Source organism: Mangifera indica, unplaced genomic scaffold (assembly GCF_011075055.1).
Source record: "Mangifera indica cultivar Alphonso unplaced genomic scaffold, CATAS_Mindica_2.1 Un_0034, whole genome shotgun sequence".
NCBI classification, from domain to species: Eukaryota; Viridiplantae; Streptophyta; class Magnoliopsida; order Sapindales; family Anacardiaceae; genus Mangifera; species Mangifera indica.
In genome coordinates this window covers 1-25,398 of record NW_025401126.1, presented here as the reverse complement: position 1 = coordinate 25,398, position 25,398 = coordinate 1, and the positions used below count along the sequence as shown (strand labels likewise).

Here is a 25,398-nt window from a genome sequence, read left to right as displayed (position 1 = left end):
ACATTGAAACCTTTTCATGTGGAATTTTATTGCATTGGCTAACGTCTTAAATTTTTATGTTTTTTGATATTTGCACGAGAATGCGAAAGCAGTCGAGCCTATAGATCCTTGAATGATCATCACCTATCATCTCGCTTAAGCAACATATGATCAAATCAGCTTCTGAACAAGATATGCTTAGCCTTGTGGTATACACCATATGAACCATATGTCCTAGAGTGAAGTACAATCGTGATATCTCAAGTCAAAGGATTTCATGTGGACTTTTATATGCATTGGGTAACGTTTTAAATTTTTATGTTTTTCGATATTTGCATGGGAATGCGGAAGCAGTTGAGCCAACAGATCCTTGAATGATCATCACCTATCATCTCGCTCTAGCAACATATGATCAAATCAGCTTCTGAACAAGACATGATTAGCCCTGTGGTATACACCATATGAACCATATGTCCTAGAGTGAAGTACAATCGTGATATCTCAAGTCAAAGGATCTATACACCAGTATGATTTATGATGTATCATTGACTCTATATCAATGCCCATGTGATAATCGTTTAGCGGTCACATTTGATAAACAATATAATATAATAACCTTTGATCAGTTCTCCAACCATCAAACGATTCTATTGTTTACCCATGTGTACATCCGCCTAATATCATCCAATGATATATTATGGTGATATAGCACACGCCCATTATACAATACTATTGCTTAAACAAATTGCCTATGTAGGAAACAATTTGATGATATTTATTAAAACTCATCGAGACCTTTCACATATCATATGTATGTAGCTAATATGGATGTAATATAACAACATATACATAAAAGTGATGTAGTAAACATGCAAAGTATGAAAAAACTCTTCCTTTATTAACAAATGTATATACAAGATATATAACCCTAAAACCGACAAAGCTTTTGGTTTTTAGGATATACTCTAACATACAATTCTTTGAAAGATAAGTTTGGCACTTCGAGAGAGAACAACTCTTTAAATGAGAGGAAAAATGTACAGCTTTGTCAAAAGTGTTCTCTAACCTTTTCAAACTCAAAAAGGCTTGTATCACCTATGTCCTTGGTTACGATAATACCAAGACTATGAATGTTTTTATAACGATCATCTCTTGTTAATATAAAATTCTCACGATTAGTTGACATGAACTAATTCCTCTATCATGGTTCTAACATTCTAATAACCTTTATCTACTTATAAGTTTATAGACAAAGGAAAAATGTCATTTTATTAATTCAAAATATAATTACAATTAATTACATAGCTATAAAAATTGTCTTTAGAGCACTTACTCTAACAAGACATTCATTACAACCTACTCTACATGACATGATGATCATACATGTCATTTGGACAATTGTGCATGTGCAAAATGTAACCTTTTTCCTACAAATGAACAACCATTTTGGTCCTTGGAACGGTCATTCCGTCAACACATCACGAGTGTTTTCATTGAAATTTTTAGATCTAATCATTCCAACCTCCTAAACACACATTTCTAAGCATTTTCTTAACCAAAACAAATGCATTTTAACTCTCCCAAATAGACATAAAAAATTTTAAACCAAAGATAATCATTCATCATTGAAATATATAAGCAATTTCAACATAATCGTTACTTACATACAATTCTACACTTTGAAATTCACATATTCCTTAAGAAAATCACATTTTGACCATCAAAACATCAATCCACAAATCATATAAGGAATGCAAAGGTATAAACTCAACCTAGATCACCATATAGATCAAGAAAACCAAAAAAGACTTAAGCCTCCTACTTGGTTGCCTATTAACAAAGTTTAATGTCAAATTTCTTTTTTTTTTTTTTTTACAATCTATTATCAAAATCTCCCTTTGGTTTCCAAAAAATATAAAAAATTATGTTTTACCATTCTAGGTTTATAGAAAGTGATATATTCATGTGAGACGTGCCTCTTCAAATAGAATTTTGAATCAGATAACCATCAAAATGAACGTTATTGTCATGAAAATAGTCTAGAAAACTGAATATGAAAAGAGTAAAAGAAAACTACTCACTTTGGACTAAACAGGCAATGGTTGAAAGGTTATGTCTCCTTTATTGATTCTTTTCAAACCTACCCTTCAAGCCATCACTCTCCTTCTAATATCAAGCAATAAATAATTCACATCAATGCCACACTTTTCCTTTAAGAAGATTATGTTTGATGCCTTAAGACAAATCCCAAATTCAGCCAAAGATTGTCACTCTCTCTAGTTGTAACACCTACAAGTACTTAGCAAAGTTTTATTAGTCATTTTGGTTAATTTATGAGTTAAATTGATAAGTGGGTTTGTAAAATTGACAAAGTGTAGAAGGAATTGAATTTAAGTCTATTGCATGGTTATGAATGAATGGTGCATGATTGTTTGTATTGTTTTAGGTGGACGATATAGATATCGTGCCACATTTGATGATTTAAGAGGCTAAATAATCGCTCATTAAGGATTCAAGGTCATTCTAGCAGTCATTTGATTTGAAATCTATATAAAGAAGACACATCCCACACAATGCTATTTTATTGATAATGCATAATCATTTTGAAAAAAAAAAACCCAAAACACTATATATTTTGATGACAAAATAGATTTTTCCAAAAACCTAAAAGAAAAGGGGAATTTTCAAACTCATTGACAAGGAGTTGAGGTAAGCAAGAGTTGTTTCATTTAATATTTAGATAAATTTTTGTGTATGGTTTTGGTTTTTGAAAGAATTTTGTTGCCTAAAAAATATGATTTTCATGACAATAGTTGGTCATTGTTGAATTATGAGCATAATATATAATGTTAAATGTAAGTATGGCCACGAAAAAATGTGAAATTGGAATGGATTTGTTATGATAGATCATTTGGATTTTGTTGTTTTCTGTGATAAATAAAGTGTTAAAAATGTGTTGATATTATTTAGATTATGAAATGGTTAGTAGAGAGAAGAGAAAACTTGGTCAAATAGCCCCAAATCATAACTCCAGACATGATATACAGTCATCCAGAGGAAAGGGATAATTATGCATTAATGTAGAAATTAAGGTATTATGCAAGCGAATGATTGTGGAAAAGACATGCAAGTACATTTATTAATTAAGGTAGAGATGTCACACCCGATGGACAACTTTACACTGGACATATGCAATCATTTGTGATGCATTTATTAGGATTCAATGAATGCTCGTGCAAAAGAATACATGGACATTCATATTAGTGAAAAGACAATAATGTCTTTAGGTCACATATAGTTATGAACGTATAAGAGAAAGCATGTTCATGACTCAAGGTTATATGGTTATTCAAGATAAATAAACGATTGTGCATGATGAATGAGCATGAACGATCTTGAAAAAGGAAGTCATGAACATTTATATTGAGTCAGAGCACACGTTCATTCATGGGTAATACATAATAAAAAAACACACATTTATGAAAATAGATAACTATTTAAAGAATTGTCTTGTGTGAAATATTAAAAGACAATAGAGTACGTAGAATTACCAAGTTTTGCCTAAGAGAGGGATTTTGATAAGTCATGATTATAATGAGAATATACATGATAGGTAGAGGCTAGATAAAGCCTTGAAATAAGATTTGCATAGCTCGGGAGAGCATGATATTGAAAGTGGAGCTTTGGTTGATTTTTTAAATTGATTTGAGAATTGAAAACAAAAATTCATCATTTTTAAAGTGAAAAAACACTTCAAATACATAGATATATATCAATTAGAGGAGGATGATAATAAAAAACGGCTAACACAATTTTGAAATATAAGGTAATCTTGAATGTGAAAGTTGATTTACTATATATGGTTAAATTTCAACGACAATGTTTATCAAAGATGTTTAGAATGCATTTAAAAAATTGGTGGAGAATGACTGAAAACTGACTTGATATATGAAAATGTCTTATCAAACTTGAGATTGATGGCTATGTGGGTATCAAAATGGGAGATGCCTTTTTTTTTTTATAAGTCTCTCAAGGTTTTTACTAAATTTTTATAATAATTATAAAATATTATGATGTAATAAAGAATGAAAATATAGAAAACAACTTTTTTATATGTTTTTAATTTATATCATTTCCCAGATTTTATGATTTTCTTGTTTTCCACCGAGGAAACCAAAATGCTAAATAGTCGGAAAAAGAAAACAATGAAAAATGAACACAAAATAAAGAATGAACATGCTTAAATTTACTTTTTAAGTACTGACCACCAGGAATTTAATTAAAGCACAAGATCCAATGAACGCTTGGTTGTAAGATACTTAGGGTTGTGTGTCAGGAGGGATCATACATCAATGAGGGCAATGCACATTTCCCCACGAAAGTTTTAGTTGAATTTTAAAAATAGACTTACCATAGTTTAAAATTTAAATATTTATTTATTAATAAGTTTTTATTATAAATAAAGATAAAATTATTATTATTTTATTATTAAATCTTAAAATTTAAAGGATTTATATTATTTTATTTTTTATTTTAAAAAATTTATAATTTTTTTATGATTAAATTTTGAAAAATTATAATTTTCTCTTTAAGAGTTTTAATTTTTTTTATGTAATTCATCGAAATCTGATGACTCAATAGATTGGGTTGTCACGGAAAAAAAGTGTCGACACTTCTTCTTTATAACAATCGAAACCGTTAAGCCATTGAATTCCAATGAATTACTTGAAAAATTGAAATCCTAAGAGAAAAATTATAGTTTTTTAAAGTTTAATTATGAGAAAAAATTGTTAATTTTCTAAATTAAAAGGAAAAAATTATATAAATTTTTAAAGTTTTAGGGTTTAATGGTAAAATAATGATTTTATTCTTAATTTTAAGAAAAAATTTGATAAAAGTTAATTTATACGTAGATATTTAAAAATTTTAAATTATCACAAAATATAATTTTAAAATTTGACTAAAATTTGGATAAAAAATAGCGCTTTGCCCTGTCCTTAGCCATAAATGAAGGGAAGGTCTTGCCTCATGTTCATGCTTCAAAAATCAATACGGTGCACTCAAACTCTACCGAAAAGCAAGGGATCTACTTTCCAAAACAAAGAAAAGATAAACGCTACATAAATTGTTTGATTGTGTCTATTACACGTGTAGCTTTCACTTTTTAAAAAATTTAATAATGTTCTTATTAGTCCACTATAATAAGAAAAACCTAATTCAATCCCTTTAAATTCAAGAATATTATACTCTGTTATAACTTAAATAATTAAATTTACCCTTCAATAAAAATATAAAAACTAATAAGATGAAAGTTAAAGGTAACCTAAACATACTTCTATTTTATCTTTAAGTTATTTCTATGGGAAAACAAAAATATCCTGACATCATTTAGTAGAATCTAAAAATTGTGGTCTTTGAGGGATGGAAGAGGAATTTTATGATCTTACTGGATCTACTGGAAATTCATCAAACCTTAGGACGAAAATTCATTTCTCGATTCTTCAACAAGCAAAACCAGAACCAGAGCCAGCTCTCATTAATCAAATCTCACTCAACTCAATTCCTCTTCCCATGCAAATGGATTCTCCAACTCTCAACACATTAAACCGCCCATCAACTTTCCTCCATAATCCGAAGCCATTCAAATTCGTACAGACTAAATTATTCTTCTTCAATCCAAGGATTTCTTCTCCTGTTCATCTTCGCCAAACACACAAATTCTTTTCTGGTGTTGTCTGTGGCGTTTCTTCTACTGAAACAAGGTTATTTTAACGATGACATCTCTTGATTTATTTCCTTTTTTTATGTATTTGTCTTTTTTTTATTGAAATTATGTTAACTAAGAAGCGCCAGTATTAGATTTTAATTTTATTTATGGCCCTGAATTTTATTTCAATGAAATGAACAATATCTAATTTCTTGATGTATATTATAACTTATGGAAATTTGCAACAAGTAACTTATGCTAATATTAGATAATGAGTTTGGTTACTGTGTGTCAGAGAGGAAGAGAAGAAGAAGATGAAAATGAAATCTAAGTCAGGAGTTGGCAATGTGAGATTAAGTGTCAGGTTAGATCATCAAGTTGAATTTGGGGAGAGCGTTGCAATTTTGGGATCAGTTAAAGAGCTGGGGTTATGGAAGAAGGCTGTGAAGATGAATTGGAGTGAGAGTGGATGGGTCTGTGAGTTGAAATTGAAGGGGGAAGAGAGTGTTGAGTATAAGTATGTCATTTTTGGGAAGGATAAGAGTATGGTATGGGAAAGTGGTGATAACAGGATCTTGAAACTACCAATAGGAGGGAGTTTTGGCATAATCTGCCACTGGAATGAGACAGGGGAGGCTGTGGATCTACTGCCTTTGAGTGTGCAGGAGAACAAGGATGATACTAATGATGTTGGTGAGAATGGATCTACGATAACTGATTCTTCTGCTGAAGCTCTTCTGGAGGTGGAGACCAGTCCTTTTGTAGGGCAATGGCAGGGGAAGGCTGTCTCATTTATGCGTTCAAATGAGCACCAGAACCGAGAATCAGATAGAAAATGGGACACTTCAGATCTTGAAGGCTTAGCTCTAAAGTTAGTTGAAGGTGATCGGGAAGGAAGAAACTGGTGGAGAAAGGTATGCTTCTACATCCTATTTTGTCTGCAGTTTTTACAAGGTCTTGAAATAGTTCAAGACAGGCACATTAACAAGAGCTTCCTGTATCTGTGATCTGCACTAGTTTATTATTATTATAATAATTTTATTTTATTTTTGAAATTTTTATCTCTTTTGGGTTTGTGTGTGTGTGCGTAATCTCTGTGTTAAAAAAGAGTAGGCAGATGTAAAGATATGGCCTCTTTATCACATGCATGACTGTACTTCCAAAATTTAAATGTGTTTGACCATGCCCTTAATGATTTAATGGTCAAAAGGGTGAAATCGAAGATAATTACAAGTACATTTTACAATGGATAGATGCATCTTGGAAGTGAGGCAGTGATTTTAATGTGATTTCTTATTCCTCACGTTTCTTGGTACTATCTTTCTGTGTTATTACTGCTAAGTGACGATGTTTCTGAATATTCTAAATTGCTGTCTAATATTTATCCTACCTTGCTAATAAAGTTCATTTGCTTCCATTGATCTTTTAAGCCATTTTAACTGAATGGTTATTGGCTCCCTCCTTCAGAGCAATAGAAGGCTTATGTACATTTTGCCAAAGATCTTATGTACTCACTGCAGATCATTGCTGCTGATGAGACTTTTTAGGGACTGGGCTTTACATGGCTTTTGACTGGTTGCTCTGCTACTTCTAATGGAGCACAATTTTGGTAACCAGTGCATCCTAAGTGCATGCACCTTTCTGAGGATTTGATCATTCTGTGAGGAAGAAAATATTGAGGATGTTGCCATTTGCTCATAGTTGTTTTCTCATTTATTTTTCCTTTTGTTGGCATATGTTTGTTGGATATTTGATTCATATTAGTTGCCTTGTCTTCTATCATTTTGTATCTTAGATGCTTTCCTTTTGTTTAGTGAATTTCTGAGTTTATGATGAACTATATTTTTTGTTAGCATGACCTAAATTGTGTTCAGATGTTTGTCATTTACTGATGTAGATTCTTTTGTCCCATGTGCATGGTGCAGCAACCATTACAGGAGTGTAGAAATAAAAGAATAAACATTAATTAACTTTGTCCTGTCTTTGCTTTGTTGAAAGCTTGAAGTTGTGCGTGAGTTATTAGATGATAATCTGCAACGTGGGGAGCGGTTGGAGGCTCTCACATACTCTGCTATATATCTGAAGGTACTGTCTGATACTTATCATCTTTTTTTTTTTTTTTGGGGGGGAATTTATTCATCTATCATTTTTTAAATATTCTTCTTATGCAGTGGATAAACACTGGGCAAATCCCCTGCTTTGAAGATGGAGGTCATCATCGGCCAAATAGGCATGCTGAGGTTTCAAGGCTTATATTCCGTGAATTGGAACGAATTTCCTGTAGGAAAGATACTTCACCTCAGGTGGTCTATTGTTTTCTTTGATACAAGTGTTAGACAACATTATAATTTAATTTTTTTGACCCCTTTGGATACGTTTTGTTAGACTTCGGTTGTTTTTTGTGTGATGTGAAAGTCGAGTTTAGTCATCTGTGTTGAGAAACTTATATTTATCGATCTAATGTAATCATTTTGACTTCTATCAAACCTGTAACTTGGTTTACTTTTTCTGCTCTTCTCACTCATGAAGGTAAAACATGGTTCATTTTGGTTGTGCCTGGGGATTTGAATTCAGCAACTTTGATGAATAACGCTACACATAGAAACTAAATTATGCAATGTGATATTTCCTGCTATGATTAGAGGTACAAAAACTAAAAATAAATTAAACAAATCGAAACAGATTATTATGGCAATAATACATTAGTGCTACATTATTGCTTATAAATTAGTTTGTATGGAAGAGATTTTTTTATCTAGGATTACTCATTTTTAACATGAAAAACACATTTTGTTAGACAATGATTGCGTAGCAGTTAAATATATCAGCAACTGAACCAATCTTCACTTAGAGACAAGAATAGTATTTATACTACCTATAGCTTTTGAATGTCTTGTTTCATTCTTATTATCAAATTTGGTATACGAATTACTACTCATGACAGATAAATAAAAAGCTACTGAAAATTGTCTCTTTACGTTAATTGCTGTTTTCCTGATTATGAAGTTATGTGGGGCAAAGGGTTAGCATCTACAGATTCACTTTCCGAATAAACATTCTTTTTCTAGGAAGCTTTGATAGCCTAATAAGGAATTTCTTTTGTATGGGGCTATCCTTGTTTATATGTTCAGTGCGAATTTATATTTTTTGTATAGTTTCAAGGACAGCTTGTACTTTTATTGGATAACATGTCCTTTCCAAACTGATCTTCAGATCATAGGAGGTATTACTGCATAATTAGAAAATAAAGAATAAAAAGGAGTGAATTGCACCATATGGGATCTATCCCATATACCAGAGCTAAGAAAAAGTGAACTTAAATTTGTTAAATAAAATATCTCATTTTTAAGTGCCAACTTTCATCCTCAATTTTAACTATGTGTGCTTGCTTTTTTGTACTAATTGGACTATAGAAAAAAGAATAAAGAAATTTTCATTTTGTGTTATCATATTAAGTGTTGACAACTTGTTCTCCAGTCATTACATCTCTTGTTGTTATTATCCTTATGATTAATGTTTCACATGATCTTAGGAGGTGCTTGTTATTCGCAAGATCCATCCATGTTTACCATCTTTTAAGGCAGAGTTTACTGCATCTGTTCCTCTTACTCGAATTAGAGACATTGCTCATCGGAATGATATCCCTCATGATCTCAAGGTAGTAATTCATAGAGCAGTTTGTTTGTCTTGTATTTTATTATCATTAGGTTTGCTGAAATCAGGAAAGTTGCATTAATAGATTTCTGAATCATAATGCAGCAAGAAATCAAACATACAATTCAAAACAAACTTCATCGTAATGCTGGCCCAGAAGATTTAGTTGCTACAGAAGTCATGCTTGCAAGAATTACCAAGAACCCTGGAGAGTATAGTAATGCATTTGTGGAGCAATTCAAGATTTTTCATCGTGAACTGAAAGATTTCTTCAATGCTGGAAGGTTGATTTATAATGCATAAAACAGTTTCTTGACAGTCTTTGGTTTATTCCATATTTTATTTAGATGTTTTTGTGATTGACCTTCTTTCTCATCCTTTCCTGTCATTATCTTGTTTATTCTTTTTGCATGATTTCATCCTAAGGAAGTTAATATCAAGGGATACAACTATTGGCATAAACTTGTCTGCAATCTAACGAATCTGATTTCAACTTTTAATTGAACTACCTTGGGAATTTGAGCCAAATTTTTTTGCTAAGTTTCCAGAAACTATTGTTTCATGGATTTTCTCTTTCTCTCTTTCCACTTGGCATTTTTAATATTCACTACATTTCAATATATAATAATTAAGAATTTTTTTTTTTTAGTTCTTTAGAATCTTGCAATTCTTGATTTGATCCTTATCACTATTTTACAATTTGCTTATTGAGTTTTTTTGGCAAAAAACAATAAAGAACCAACATCACTAAATGAAGAATCGATAGCTTTGGGTTTGAGCTATTCCTAACATTCAGTTTCACCTTGAACTGGTGAGGATGATGTGTGATGTTAATTAAGCAATGACTAATTGTTGGATGAAGGGTTAATAAAGGAAGCCACTCAAGTCAAGCGGTATTATTGGAATCAGCTCTGATCCTATCATGACAAAGATTTTTCTTTAAAGCAACATTTATCATAGGCCAACCCTGTTTTCCTATAACTTTAGGAATAATCACAACAGCTAGAGGCCAGTCTTAAATCAGTTTGAACTAAAATGAGATTGACCTTTTGCAAAACATTTTCATGAATTCAATGTTTTAGTTTGACAATTAGTGCCAGTTGTCAATAAATCATCCCAAAAGTTAGAAGCTTAGGTTACTCACTTATATCATATAAGATATTTGGGCATATAGTGAAGATAGCATTTAAACCATTGATGGGATGAAGTTAAACCGAATGTTAGAAGTGTCTCATCAGTGGAACATCTTGTAGACTGATTTTAAATTTGTGATTGAATATGCATTCATTTATGACTTTTTGGCTGTTATAGTCTTTCAGAACAACTGGAGTTGATTAGAGAATCTTTGGATGAACAAGGAATTTCCTCTCTCACATTGTTTTTGGATTGCAGAAAGGTAGGTCATTGTTTTTTCTAATATTCATATATTGCTGTCATGAATCAGAGTGTATAAAAAATGATTCTTACACCTAGATCTTGTTCTAAAAGCTAAATATTTTTTGTGAACTTCACACTTGCTTACAAAAATCTCACTTTCCACTGATTTGTTATTGTTTCTAATGTTATGATTGTTCTGCATATGAGGAAACTTTCTATTTTTCTTGCTTAGAGATGAAATTCCTTCATGTATTGTACCATTTCTACTACTAAATAATCAGCTGGTCATTTGGACTATGTCAAAGCTTTGAGGTCGCTAGTTAGGTTTTGACTTCTTTTTCTTCAGTTTTCTTATTCAGAACCTAAGTCCCCTTAATCAGCCAATCTACTGTTCATGGAGGACTGTTTACATATTCCTGGAAGAGCCTGCTAAGTTTGGTTTCTTGCCATATTTGATCTTAAATCATAACCATCTGTTATACTTTGAAATACTGTTCATGCAAATATTTTTCTGCTCCTTTAGCATTCTGGAAATTATCTAAAATGTTGGAAGACAACTTTCTGTTGCCAATTTTCATCAGTTTTGAGAGATTACTTTTTTATTTTTAAACATTTTGTACTAACAATCATGGACAAGGATGATGAATTCATGTTATATGTGTTTGATGGATGTTGAATATCTGGTTGTCTTATATCTTGTGTTTATTGAAAGGCACCTACCAATTTGTGAAAGGTTACATATTTTTTGTAAGGCTTTGTGAAGATCTTATTCAGCTAGAGTCTTAATATTATTATCAGACTTTTCTTAATCTTGATCCAAGCCTCTTGTGTTTGAATCCATGAATTCTGTTATGTAAATTGTTACACATTGAGATTGTTTTGAGATCCACAAGTATTTCATGTCTTGGTATGCATCTGAAGTCTGTTAATCTATCAAATCATGCTCAAAGGTTGTGTTGGAATTTTAATACTATTGTTACCCTTCACTATTAGCTTCACTTGTGGGAGTAGTTAAATTTTTAATGGTGACCACTTCCTAATGGTGTATTGTAAAATACTCTGCATGAAAATCTTTAAGAAAATAGAGCTCGTCTATTCAAAGCACAAATGCTTGAGTTTTTACCTTTTTAATGTTAATTTGAAATTGAGTAGATTGAAGTGTTTTCATCATCATTATTGAACTTACTTTAAGAGACAGCTTTCATCAGTGGGGTCATTAACTTACAGCACTCAGATTATGTTGTTCAACATCATAATCTGATGTTGCAAGTCAGTTACCAGAGATGCTTTTTCAATCTGCAATCCTTATTGTTTTTAGCTCTTAACAATTTAGAAAACTGAAAAAGGGAAAAAAGATGTAAAAATCAAAAACCTAAGTTGAAACTAGCTTTTATTGCTATTTATTGCAATATGTTGAGATGATTACTTCTTTTACCTGTAAATAAATTCTTCAACAATTGTTCAAACTTTGGATCTCTCTCATTTGTGATTTAGAGGACACATTTTCCTATTTCCTGTTATAGTATTTTGTAGTGCTTGAGAATATTTTTAATTTAGTGCTCTTCAAGTTTAAATTTGCACCTGCTTATATGCATCAAATGATATGAAGCATATGTGTTCTAGAGTTTGGACAGCGTGGAAGAACCTAGTAATATCATGGAGTTAATTAAAACCATGCAATCTTTAAATGCTCTGAGAGGAACAATTGTAAAGGGTCTTGAAAGTGGATTAAGGAATGATGCTCCTGATGCTGCAATAGCAATGCGCCAAAAGGTGTAGTTTTTTTGTCTGACTTTCTCCAGCATGTGCTTGACATCAATGAGCCACTGATTCTTGTTTTGTTCTTTTTCCTTTTGTTGGTGGGCCTTTTTACAGTGGCGTCTTTGTGAGATTGGCCTTGAGGACTACTCATTTGTTCTTTTCAGTAGGTATGTATAATTTCTTGAACATCTTTGAGGTAGTTTCTTGTGGCATCTTGATGCAGGATAAGCGCTAATGGGGTATTAATCTCCTCTTCATTCACCTCTTCCACCCAACATCCCTCGTCTCGGGTCATCCTTCGACATCTTTTCTCTCCATGTTTCAGCCTTGTTTTCCTTCCATGAATCGAATGCCTTGGTCCCCCATCACATCTACATTATTATTATAATCCAAATGCTTGCAGATTGGTGCAAACAATGTGTAATAAATCCTATAAGAACGATCTTCGTTGCCCGGTGTAATCCATCTTTAACGAAACAAAATTGCACCCAGTTTCTAGAATGAAAGAAAAATAAACTGAAATGAGCAATAGATTTCCCTGCATAATCCAGTTCAGGGAAGATCTTTCCTGATATGTGGCAAAGGATTATGATGCTTTCCAAAATTTCAGGGAAAGGTTCCTGTTTCGTTTTTTGAACTGGTTGGTCCAATTATAATTAGATCAAACCTTAGTCCTGATTTCTTGTGTATTATTCCGCAAAATAGGCTAAATAATCATTAATTCCGAATGGTTAAATTTATAGGCAAAAACTAAACAGGTACATAACTAATCATTTTCACACCTGAATTTATTGTCCAATTGTTGTGTGAATCCTGACATGCTTGCACAAACATATAGATCGAAATGTTACTTGACCTGCTTTATGTTATAAATAAATAAATAGAATGGAGATTCTAACACGATTTCATGGTCAAGCTGGATGTGGCATCATGTTGATTAATTATTCATCCAACTGCTGAGGTTTATAAGAAATGACCCAATAATAACGTGAAGCAAGATGTAACCTCAATAAATGAAGCTGACCAAATGGACGGCTAGACGTGAAAAGAAAAAGACTGTCTGAAAACAGGGATTTTCTTATTTTACTGTTTTAGTTTAGGAATTGATGCATTTTTTGTTGTTGTTGAATGTAGATTCCTCAATGCACTTGAAGCTAAGGGAGGAGCTCACTGGCTTGCTAAGAATATGGAATCAAAAAATGTAGGCTCCTGGAATGACCCACTTGGTGTCCTAGTTGTTGGTGTTGGTCAGCTTGGTTTATCTTGTTGGAGACCAGAAGAATGTACTGCTATTAGGAATGAACTCCTTTCCTGGCAAGCGAAAGGCCTTTCTGCAAAGGAAGGTATGTAATTTATCTTTTGGACTGCTAAATGTTTAACAAATTTGATCAATTACAAAACCATATGGGAACATCTATTTATCTCCCTGGTTTTTCTTTCTGTTTGTGAAGGGAGCGAAGATGGCAAAATAATTTGGCTACTAAGGCTTAAAGCTACCCTTGACAGGGCCAGAAGACTTACAGAGGAGTATTCTGAAGCACTTCTTCAAATATTTCCACCAAAAGTAGAGGTATAATTGACCTTTTCTTTCGCTTTCGTTTATTTCTTTTTCCCATTTTTTTTCTTATACTTTTGTGCTAAGCAATAAAGTCATTATACTATCATGTTATGACATTGAACAATAATATTTATTAGCTTTTTACTTTTTTCTTTCTTTGTGTAAAGGTTAATTAACTACTTCTAGAGCACATGCTAATGTACTATGTTTACTTAGACTTAAAAAGTTTGTGGTACATTGAGGATGTTGATGAATTTTTTTATTCCTGGGTACATCGTCCTATATAAATCTGTTTTATATTGTGTTATGTGCATTGTGGAGTGAGAAAATAGTTAATTGTTTTGAAACACATTAATGTGGAATTTTGACTAAAAGGGAATCCCTGGCTGTTTCAGATTCTAGGAAAAGCTCTTGGAATTCCTGAGAATAGTGTAAGGACATACACTGAAGCTGAGATTCGAGCTGGGTATGCTTTTATTTTCGAAAATGACAATTTTCTTATTTAGTGACTATAAAATGCTGTGGGCTTTTGTATGTTGCTTAGACCGTCAGGATTAATGCTTTAAATAATGAGAATTATCTAATTTTGAAATGGAAAACTTCATCTGCAGGATAATTTTTCAGGTTTCAAAGCTCTGCACTGTTCTTCTGAAATCTGCTAGAAGTGCACTTGGTTCTCAGGGTTGGGATGTTCTTGTTCCAGGAACCACTCTTGGAACCATAGTTCTGGTACTTTAAAACTTTATTTGTGGGTGGGATAAGCTATTTTTGACAAAATTACTAGCTTGTACATACTTGAAAAACTATAATTTTTGCCTAGATTTTTTTGCTTGAAGTTACAAAAGTTTTTCTCCAGTAGACATTTGAAAGAGGGAAACTATGAGGCTATGTTGGTAGACGAAGGTAATTAGAAGTTTGTTTAGTAACTTGGCACAATGCTTGCACTTTGTGGATTTGATAACATTTTGCAGCATTGTAATGAAGAAAGGAGAGAACTAGGTTTGTGCATGTATGTGTGCTAAAAATTAGGTTTTGTGTGTAAACACATCTTACCATGTGAAAAAGTACTGTCATGAAAAGAGAGAATGTAATTGCTTAGAGAAGAAATTGTGTTGGTCCCCCATAATCAAGTTAAAGGAGCCTCATTTTTTAATTTTTTTATATTTATGAATTTATCTTTAAATTAGAATACTAATTTTTACTTTTCAAATAAACCCATCTTTTTAAACCTTGATTCCCCGTGCTCTTATTACAACCCTACATTGGTAAAATGTTTTTGAGAACTAAAATGTATTTTTTTTATAATTAAGAAAGATGTTTTTGTGAGAAGATATATTATGTTACCAACAGTATGAAATTTTAAGCTTGTAATGCTTCTCATAGTTTTTATTTTTATTTAAGTTAGATATTTAGTTTTCCATCATCAATCCCCAAAATAAGTCAATTTCTTGGCTTGTATTTTCAGTAAACATTCTTTAAGGGCTACAACTGTCTATTTAGATGCAGAAAGAGTTGATTTCATATAGATGAACAAATTATATCAGAAGGTTTTTTTCCTTTTTGTTAAGTTATAATTTCTTTTCAGTATTCAATTTGAATACAGAAGATTTTGATTTGCGAAGACAATGATATTGCAGGGAAAATTGCTTGAGTGAAGATTATAAACTAATTATGTCAGAAAATAAAAAAATGAATGATATAGATACACGGAATTTGTGAGGTGTTATAAAAACAATAGTATTTATAAATTTTTTAAATGAGGTGTCTAAAGAAGTGGGCTTCTTTAGTTTAATTTGGGGATAATAGAACTACTATGTGAAGTATGTATTTACTTATTATGTTCTGTGTAGTGTGGGAGGAGTGGATGATCCTTCTAGTCCTCTCAAATGGCTGTCTATCTCAGAAAATAAATTCTTTTTTCCAGTGAAATGCTTTGTCCACTGTTAATAACATATTATGTTTTTTCTGATTCTCTTCTTATCTTTCTTTTTTTTTTTTTTTTTTTTTAAATTTTTACTTCAATATTGTTATAGACTTCTTTTACTTCAGGTTGAGAGAATTATTCCAGGATCACTGCCAAAATCTGTAGGACCTATTATTCTTGTTGTCAACAAAGCTGACGGAGATGAAGAGGTCTGAATCTGTTATGAACTATAATATGTTCTTAACTTCGGTTTTTTATATCTCAAATCTGTAGCAGCATAGAAGTACCTATGAATGTAACAGTTAAGATATTTTCTTGGCAGGTGACAGCTGCTGGTAGTAACATACTGGGAGTTATACTTCTGCAGGAGATGCCTCACTTATCCCACCTTGGTGTTAGGGCCCGGCAAGCAAGTTCCTTTCCTCTTTGAATGTATTATTGGAACATAATGTTGCTCTTGAAGCAGCCATAAATTCGGTACTTGAAATTATCTATTTCAGGAGAAGGTTGTTTTTGTGACATGTGAAGATGGTGATATGATTGCTGTCATAAAAAAGCTGGCTGGAAAATATGTGAGGTGGTTTTTTCCTGTTTTGTCTGATGTGTTAGATTTAGTTTGTAACTTCTTATCTTCTAGAATTTGTAAAAGCTTTCTGTCATTGATTATGCTCTAATGCATTTATTTGTTTGTTGTATTCAGATTGGAGGCATCTTCAACAGGTGTAAACATTAATCCATGTTCAGCAGATGATAGCAGGAACGATTCTGTTTTGAAAAATGTCTCTGGTACTGGTTTGTCCACTGTTGAAGCCCCTGGTGTTCATGTCACATCTTTGTCTGATATTAATGCCCTATCATTGAGCCATGTATGACTGTGCTTTCTATCTTTTCAATGTTGTTTGATTCCTGGTAATTTTTATCATTGACAAAAAATTTTATGTTCATCCAGGGTGAATCTGTAGGAATTTTACAACTTGCAGATGCAGATGCTGTAACTTGTGGCTCGAAGGCTGCAGCATGTGGTCGTTTAGCTTCCTTGGCAGCAGCTTCTGATAAGGGTAATTTTTGGGTTTCTTCAAGGAAAATCTTATGCTTTGATATTTATGATATCAACTGGCCACACGATTCAAGTTTTTTTAATTTGTTGAAGCATTGCAACTTTTATTCTGTTTTTAGGAATCCTTTTTGTTAGCATTTGTATGTTAGCTTTGTCAATAGTTACTGTGCGTAGATAATCTAATTTAACTGTAATAGTCCTTAAGGGAGAATTTTTATCATATTTAAAGTTAAATAGCCAATTTTTTTTATCAAAAAGCAGGATATTGATTTTTGTAAAGTGTTTTTACCAAAATGAATTTGGGAATTGAAAACAGCTATTAAAATTAAAATTGGCATGTGCAAGATCCTGGAGAGTTCTGCTGTTAAATAAGGGTGGGCTCACCAAGTTGTTAATATATAACTAAACAACTGGCAATTAATTTCTTTTATTTTTTAATTTTATTTTGAAGTTCTTCTTGGACTCTTATCTTCTGTATCTTTAATTACTTAGAAAGTATAACTAATTGAGGTTAAATTTCTTTGGTATCCTTTTACGGTTTTACCACAAATATAAAGGTTTTTCTTTTTTTTAATTCTTCGAAACATTGTTTTATCATGACTCTCACATCAAGCATCAAAATCATAAATTGTTTGCATATTACATGGCTGAAAAACGAACCAACTTGACCTTCCCAGCATTGTCAAAAATTAGTCCAAATTTCTAATAAATAAGTGAGATCATGTTTTACTTCTGATAATTGTCTGTTCAACAAAATCAATGCAAGACTCTGGATGAAAACAGGCATGTTTACTGTTGAATGAGTACTTTAATGAAGAGTAAGTCATTTTCTTCATTGTAACATTGAATTTGATTCATAATTGATCTTCACCTTCACTATGACATCCTGATCCTTCCTTAGATATATTTTCATTGAAAACTACATTTGAAAAAGTATGTAAGCTTAACTGTCGGTCATAGAACATGATGTTAGGGCAATGTTTTATTGTGTTCTACTGTTCTTAGTTTCGCTTGTTAAATATATTGGGTATCCATGATAGTTTCTTAAGAACTGCAATAGTTCAAGCATTTTTATATAGACTTGAGGACATATTTCATGTGTCCTGATATACATGTACAATTTCATTAAGCGGTAAACGTAATTTTGTTATACTAACTAAATTTTTGTTGGCGTTGTTTTCTTGATGGCAGTTTACAATGAACAGGGGGTGCCAGCTTCATTTCATGTCCCAGCAGGAATAGCTATACCTTTTGGCTCTATGAAATTAGCTCTAGAACAAAGCAAATCAATGGAAAAATTCATGTCTCTTCTAGAAAGAATAGAAACGGCGAGAGTGGATGATGGTGAACTTGACAAACTTTGCTGTGAACTTCAGGATATAATATGTTCTCTACAGCCACCTAAAGACACCATGGAAAGCATTGAAAAAATATTTCCAAGTGATGCTCGTTTAATTGTCCGTTCAAGTGCCAATGTTGAGGACTTGGCTGGAATGTCAGCTGCTGGACTTTATGATTCAGTACCAAATGTTAGCCCATCAAATCCAACAGTATTTGCAAATGCCATTGCTCGAGTCTGGGCATCACTTTACACTCGCAGAGCAGTTTTAAGTCGTCGAGCTGCTGGTGTACTTCAGAAGGAGGCTGCAATGGCTGTTATGGTGCAAGAAATGCTTTCCCCTGAGCTTTCATTTGTGCTTCACACTCTCAGCCCAACAGATTCTGATAATAGTCGTGTAGAAGCTGAGATTGCCCCTGGGCTTGGTGAAACCCTAGCTTCAGGTACTCGGGGCACACCCTGGCGACTGTCTTGTGGGAAGTTTGATGGTCATGTAAGAACATTAGCATTTGCCAATTTCAGTGAGGAGCTGCTGGTATCCCGTGCAAGTTCTGCTGATGGAGAAGTCATTCATTTGACAGTTGATTATAGTAAGAAACCACTGACAACTGACCCAATTTTCCGTCAGCAGCTTGGTCAGCGTCTGTGTTCAGTTGGTTTTTATCTGGAGAGGAAGTTTAGGTGTCCACAGGATGTGGAAGGATGCCTGGTTGGCAAAGATATCTACATAGTCCAGACACGGCCACAACCCCACTAAAAAATCCTCCGCTTGGGTCTGCTCTTTGGTAAGATGGCAACTATATGCCGCAGCTGTATCTTGATTATCCTGTACTAAAATAAACCATGATGTAAATTTTTTAAAATTTTTGGCGCATATCAGTGCACCCTTTGCAGTAGTTTGGTTAATACGCTAGACATCAGGCGTTTTGAACTTGAATATCGAAAAATTAACAATTGGCTTCTTTCCAGTGTAAGGGTAATAAAAAAGCAACCGCTGAAATGAAAGGGAGTAAAATCCTAAGAGTCCCCGAACAATTCCGCCAACTATTATAAATTATAAATTTTATCATATCGTAAATGAGGCAATAGTAAGAGAGAGTAGTGTGCGTTACCTTTTTTGTCTCCATCTAAGTAGCGTGAGAGCTTGAGCTGTTATCCTGGGGTGGCCATTGTACTAAAGATGCATTAGGTTAGCGAGAGTCTTGTCTGTGTTAGGCATGAGAGGTTAGCGAGAGTCTTGTCTGTCTTAGGCGTGAGAGGAGACGAAAGGACCGTAGACCTGAAATTGCAATAAGCCTCCAGCGGGCGTAGTTAGATTGTTAAAATTCCCCATATGCCCCTAGAGGGTTTGGAATGGAGCAAAAAGTTCGGAAGGCGATAACTTTGTGCTCGAGTGTCCGATTCGAGCAAAATTTTTTTTGAAACTGCATAGAATTTAGAGGAGAATATGGTGGGCAAGTTCCATTGGAGCTTGAGGGCTTTGGAGAAGGCCAAAAAATGCATTTTTCGTGTTAAAATTGCACTTTTTTTAAAAATAACATTTTTAAAGGTCATTTTCTACCAAAAATTCAGGTAATTTTTCCAATTTCACAACAGAAAATGTTTTTCTTGTGTCCAAATATAATATTGGTTAAAGAAGCAGATTGATTAGAGTTAATATAACCTTCTGTATAAGATAATAAAACTTATGGAGAAAAAACAAACCAAAGATGCTTTTGGTTTTGCGTTAAAGGGTTTTATTTTTAAACCCTTTCGTCAAGGGTTCAAGACCCAGGGAAAGGTAAACAACTTGAGCCAAAGGGTGGGCTTGGGTTACGATGTAGATATGTACAATACGCCATTACTTTTTTATAACGAATAAATATTCAACTCACACCAAGTAATCCCTCCTGATTGAATAAATATTGAAATTTTTATTACATATTTTGATGTTTCGAAGCGCTTCATCTTAGCACTATGTTATATGTACACACTTTTAAGTACATAAATGAGAACATACAAAAAGATAATCATGTGATTGACTATTAATGCAAAATCACATAACGACAAGATGAGATATAAAAATTATATACTCACTCATTTGTGCATTCAAAGTGCAATGAACGGTGGGGAGTCCTCGTGTTACACCCTTCATTTTACGTCGGTGCGTTTTACGTTTTGTTTTACCTTTCTCCGGTGCCCGTGGGATTCGGGATCGCGTGGTGAAATGGAGAGGAAGGCGAATGGGAGCGTCGAGGATGCGGGAAGCAGGGTTAAATAAATATTTTGCGCGATGAATGGTGGGTGCGACCATACCAGCACTAATGCACCGGATCCCATCAGAACTCCGAAGTTAAGTGTGCTTGGGCGAGAGCAGTACTAGGATGGGTGACCTCCTGGGAAGTCCTCGTGTTGCACCCCTCGTTTTGCGTCGGTGCGTTTTACGTTTTGTTTTACCCTTATCCGGTGCATTAATTCAAAATCATGTGATTGACTATTAATGCAAAATCACATAACGACAAGATGAGATATAAAAATTATATACTCACTCATTTGTGCATTCAAAGTGCAATGAACGGTGGGGAGTCCTCGTGTTACACCCTTCATTTTACGTCGGTGCGTTTTACGTTTTGTTTTACCTTTCTCCGGTGCCCGTGGGATTCGGGATCGCGTGGTGAAATGGAGAGGAAGGCGAATGGGAGCGTCGAGGATGCGGGAAGCAGGGTTAAATAAATATTTTGCGCGATGAATGGTGGGTGCGACCATACCAGCACTAATGCACCGGATCCCATCAGAACTCCGAAGTTAAGTGTGCTTGGGCGAGAGCAGTACTAGGATGGGTGACCTCCTGGGAAGTCCTCGTGTTGCACCCCTCGTTTTGCGTCGGTGCGTTTTACGTTTTGTTTTACCCTTATCCGGTGCATTAATTCAAAATCATGTGATTGACTATTAATGCAAAATCACATAACGACAAGATGAGATATAAAAATTATATACTCACTCATTTGTGCATTCAAAGTGCAATGAACGGTGGGGAGTCCTCGTGTTACACCCTTCATTTTACGTCGGTGCGTTTTACGTTTTGTTTTACCTTTCTCCGGTGCCCGTGGGATTCGGGATCGCGTGGTGAAATGGAGAGGAAGGCGAATGGGAGCGTCGAGGATGCGGGAAGCAGGGTTAAATAAATATTTTGCGCGATGAATGGTGGGTGCGACCATACCAGCACTAATGCACCGGATCCCATCAGAACTCCGAAGTTAAGTGTGCTTGGGCGAGAGCAGTACTAGGATGGGTGACCTCCTGGGAAGTCCTCGTGTTGCACCCCTCGTTTTGCGTCGGTGCGTTTTACGTTTTGTTTTACCCTTATCCGGTGCATTAATTCAAAATCATGTGATTGACTATTAATGCAAAATCACATAACGACAAGATGAGATATAAAAATTATATACTCACTCATTTGTGCATTCAAAGTGCAATGAACGGTGGGGAGTCCTCGTGTTACACCCTTCATTTTACGTCGGTGCGTTTTACGTTTTGTTTTACCTTTCTCGGTGCCCGTGAGATTCGGGATCGCGTGGTGAAATGGAGAGGAAGGCGAATGGGAGCGTCGAGGATGCGGGAAGCAGGGTTAAATAAATATTTTGCGCGATGAATGGTGGGTGCGACCATACCAGCACTAATGCACCGGATCCCATCAGAACTCCGAAGTTAAGTGTGCTTGGGCGAGAGCAGTACTAGGATGGGTGACCTCCTGGGAAGTCCTCGTGTTGCACCCCTCGTTTTGCGTCGGTGCGTTTTACGTTTTGTTTTACCCTTATCCGGTGCATTAATTCAAAATCATGTGATTGACTATTAATGCAAAATCACATAACGACAAGATGAGATATAAAAATTATATACTCACTCATTTGTGCATTCAAAGTGCAATGAACGGTGGGGAGTCCTCGTGTTACACCCTTCATTTTACGTCGGTGCGTTTTACGTTTTGTTTTACCTTTCTCCGGTGCCCGTGGGATTCGGGATCGCGTGGTGAAATGGAGAGGAAGGCGAATGGGAGCGTCGAGGATGCGGGAAGCAGGGTTAAATAAATATTTTGCGCGATGAATGGTGGGTGCGACCATACCAGCACTAATGCACCGGATCCCATCAGAACTCCGAAGTTAAGTGTGCTTGGGCGAGAGCAGTACTAGGATGGGTGACCTCCTGGGAAGTCCTCGTGTTGCACCCCTCGTTTTGCGTCGGTGCGTTTTACGTTTTGTTTTACCCTTATCCGGTGCATTAATTCAAAATCATGTGATTGACTATTAATGCAAAATCACATAACGACAAGATGAGATATAAAAATTATATACTCACTCATTTGTGCATTCAAAGTGCAATGAACGGTGGGGAGTCCTCGTGTTACACCCTTCATTTTACGTCGGTGCGTTTTACGTTTTGTTTTACCTTTCTCCGGTGCCCGTGGGATTCGGGATCGCGTGGTGAAATGGAGAGGAAGGCGAATGGGAGCGTCGAGGATGCGGGAAGCAGGGTTAAATAAATATTTTGCGCGATGAATGGTGGGTGCGACCATACCAGCACTAATGCACCGGATCCCATCAGAACTCCGAAGTTAAGTGTGCTTGGGCGAGAGCAGTACTAGGATGGGTGACCTCCTGGGAAGTCCTCGTGTTGCACCCCTCGTTTTGCGTCGGTGCGTTTTACGTTTTGTTTTACCCTTATCCGGTGCATTAATTCAAAATCATGTGATTGACTATTAATGCAAAATCACATAACGACAAGATGAGATATAAAAATTATATACTCACTCATTTGTGCATTCAAAGTGCAATGAACGGTGGGGAGTCCTCGTGTTACACCCTTCATTTTACGTCGGTGCGTTTTACGTTTTGTTTTACCTTTCTCCGGTGCCCGTGGGATTCGGGATCGCGTGGTGAAATGGAGAGGAAGGCGAATGGGAGCGTCGAGGATGCGGGAAGCAGGGTTAAATAAATATTTTGCGCGATGAATGGTGGGTGCGACCATACCAGCACTAATGCACCGGATCCCATCAGAACTCCGAAGTTAAGTGTGCTTGGGCGAGAGCAGTACTAGGATGGGTGACCTCCTGGGAAGTCCTCGTGTTGCACCCCTCGTTTTGCGTCGGTGCGTTTTACGTTTTGTTTTACCCTTATCCGGTGCATTAATTCAAAATCATGTGATTGACTATTAATGCAAAATCACATAACGACAAGATGAGATATAAAAATTATATACTCACTCATTTGTGCATTCAAAGTGCAATGAACGGTGGGGAGTCCTCGTGTTACACCCTTCATTTTACGTCGGTGCGTTTTACGTTTTGTTTTACCTTTCTCCGGTGCCCGTGAGATTCGGGATCGCGTGGTGAAATGGAGAGGAAGGCGAATGGGAGCGTCGAGGATGCGGGAAGCAGGGTTAAATAAATATTTTGCGCGATGAATGGTGGGTGCGACCATACCAGCACTAATGCACCGGATCCCATCAGAACTCCGAAGTTAAGTGTGCTTGGGCGAGAGCAGTACTAGGATGGGTGACCTCCTGGGAAGTCCTCGTGTTGCACCCCTCGTTTTGCGTCGGTGCGTTTTACGTTTTGTTTTACCCTTATCCGGTGCATTAATTCAAAATCATGTGATTGACTATTAATGCAAAATCACATAACGACAAGATGAGATATAAAAATTATATACTCACTCATTTGTGCATTCAAAGTGCAATGAACGGTGGGGAGTCCTCGTGTTACACCCTTCATTTTACGTCGGTGCGTTTTACGTTTTGTTTTACCTTTCTCCGGTGCCCGTGGGATTCGGGATCGCGTGGTGAAATGGAGAGGAAGGCGAATGGGAGCGTCGAGGATGCGGGAAGCAGGGTTAAATAAATATTTTGCGCGATGAATGGTGGGTGCGACCATACCAGCACTAATGCACCGGATCCCATCAGAACTCCGAAGTTAAGTGTGCTTGGGCGAGAGCAGTACTAGGATGGGTGACCTCCTGGGAAGTCCTCGTGTTGCACCCCTCGTTTTGCGTCGGTGCGTTTTACGTTTTGTTTTACCCTTATCCGGTGCATTAATTCAAAATCATGTGATTGACTATTAATGCAAAATCACATAACGACAAGATGAGATATAAAAATTATATACTCACTCATTTGTGCATTCAAAGTGCAATGAACGGTGGGGAGTCCTCGTGTTACACCCTTCATTTTACGTCGGTGCGTTTTACGTTTTGTTTTACCTTTCTCCGGTGCCCGTGGGATTCGGGATCGCGTGGTGAAATGGAGAGGAAGGCGAATGGGAGCGTCGAGGATGCGGGAAGCAGGGTTAAATAAATATTTTGCGCGATGAATGGTGGGTGCGACCATACCAGCACTAATGCACCGGATCCCATCAGAACTCCGAAGTTAAGTGTGCTTGGGCGAGAGCAGTACTAGGATGGGTGACCTCCTGGGAAGTCCTCGTGTTGCACCCTCGTTTTGCGTCGGTGCGTTTTACGTTTTGTTTTACCCTTATCCGGTGCATTAATTCAAAATCATGTGATTGACTATTAATGCAAAATCACATAACGACAAGATGAGATATAAAAATTATATACTCACTCATTTGGCATTCAAAGTGCAATGAACGGTGGGGAGTCCTCGTGTTACACCCTTCATTTTACGTCGGTGCGTTTTACGTTTTGTTTTACCTTTCTCCGTGCCCGTGGGATTCGGGATCGCGTGGTGAAATGGAGAGGAAGGCGAATGGGAGCGTCGAGGATGCGGGAAGCAGGGTTAAATAAATATTTTGCGCGATGAATGGTGGGTGCGACCATACCAGCACTAATGCACCGGATCCCATCAGAACTCCGAAGTTAAGTGTGCTTGGGCGAGAGCAGTACTAGGATGGGTGACCTCCTGGGAAGTCCTCGTGTTGCACCCTCGTTTTGCGTCGGTGCGTTTTACGTTTTGTTTTACCCTTATCCGGTGCATTAATTCAAAATCATGTGATTGACTATTAATGCAAAATCCACATAACGACAAGATGAGATATAAAAATTATATACTT

The 25,398-nt window shown here is 35.5% G+C and overlaps 1 protein-coding gene and 11 non-coding genes across 12 annotated transcripts; all 12 read left to right on the top strand.

The window, feature by feature from the left end:
• The first annotated feature begins 5,362 nt into the window (after nt 1-5,362).
• Nucleotides 5,363-19,318, top strand: LOC123206385 (phosphoglucan, water dikinase, chloroplastic). Its single transcript, XM_044623577.1, has 19 exons — nt 5,363-5,741; nt 5,982-6,600; nt 7,685-7,771; nt 7,858-7,989; nt 9,219-9,344; nt 9,446-9,624; nt 10,652-10,736; nt 12,341-12,490; nt 12,593-12,645; nt 13,613-13,821; nt 13,930-14,048; nt 14,432-14,502; nt 14,648-14,765; nt 16,086-16,169; nt 16,283-16,369; nt 16,461-16,537; nt 16,661-16,826; nt 16,910-17,018; nt 18,209-19,318. Exons 1-19 carry the CDS (start codon nt 5,401-5,403, stop codon nt 19,111-19,113), a joined length of 3,717 nt encoding a protein of 1,238 aa, XP_044479512.1. The 5' UTR covers nt 5,363-5,400; the 3' UTR covers nt 19,114-19,318.
• Nucleotides 19,319-20,637: 1,319 nt separating this feature from the next.
• Nucleotides 20,638-20,756, top strand: LOC123206397. The gene has a single exon (XR_006500008.1). It is a non-coding gene; the product is annotated as a 5S ribosomal RNA (ribosomal RNA).
• A 333-nt stretch (nt 20,757-21,089) lies between these two features.
• On the top strand, nt 21,090-21,208 carry LOC123206396. The gene has a single exon (XR_006500007.1). It is a non-coding gene; the product is annotated as a 5S ribosomal RNA (ribosomal RNA).
• Nucleotides 21,209-21,541: 333 nt separating this feature from the next.
• LOC123206395 lies at nt 21,542-21,660 on the top strand. The gene has a single exon (XR_006500006.1). It is a non-coding gene; the product is annotated as a 5S ribosomal RNA (ribosomal RNA).
• A 332-nt stretch (nt 21,661-21,992) lies between these two features.
• LOC123206394 lies at nt 21,993-22,111 on the top strand. Its single transcript, XR_006500005.1, has one exon. It is a non-coding gene; the product is annotated as a 5S ribosomal RNA (ribosomal RNA).
• A 333-nt stretch (nt 22,112-22,444) lies between these two features.
• LOC123206403 lies at nt 22,445-22,563 on the top strand. Its single transcript, XR_006500014.1, has one exon. It is a non-coding gene; the product is annotated as a 5S ribosomal RNA (ribosomal RNA).
• A 333-nt stretch (nt 22,564-22,896) lies between these two features.
• Nucleotides 22,897-23,015, top strand: LOC123206402. Its single transcript, XR_006500013.1, has one exon. It is a non-coding gene; the product is annotated as a 5S ribosomal RNA (ribosomal RNA).
• A 333-nt stretch (nt 23,016-23,348) lies between these two features.
• Nucleotides 23,349-23,467, top strand: LOC123206401. The gene has a single exon (XR_006500012.1). It is a non-coding gene; the product is annotated as a 5S ribosomal RNA (ribosomal RNA).
• A 333-nt stretch (nt 23,468-23,800) lies between these two features.
• Nucleotides 23,801-23,919, top strand: LOC123206400. The gene has a single exon (XR_006500011.1). It is a non-coding gene; the product is annotated as a 5S ribosomal RNA (ribosomal RNA).
• Nucleotides 23,920-24,252: 333 nt separating this feature from the next.
• Nucleotides 24,253-24,371, top strand: LOC123206393. Its single transcript, XR_006500004.1, has one exon. It is a non-coding gene; the product is annotated as a 5S ribosomal RNA (ribosomal RNA).
• Nucleotides 24,372-24,704: 333 nt separating this feature from the next.
• On the top strand, nt 24,705-24,823 carry LOC123206399. Its single transcript, XR_006500010.1, has one exon. It is a non-coding gene; the product is annotated as a 5S ribosomal RNA (ribosomal RNA).
• A 330-nt stretch (nt 24,824-25,153) lies between these two features.
• On the top strand, nt 25,154-25,272 carry LOC123206398. Its single transcript, XR_006500009.1, has one exon. It is a non-coding gene; the product is annotated as a 5S ribosomal RNA (ribosomal RNA).
• The last annotated feature ends 126 nt before the right edge of the window (nt 25,273-25,398 follow it).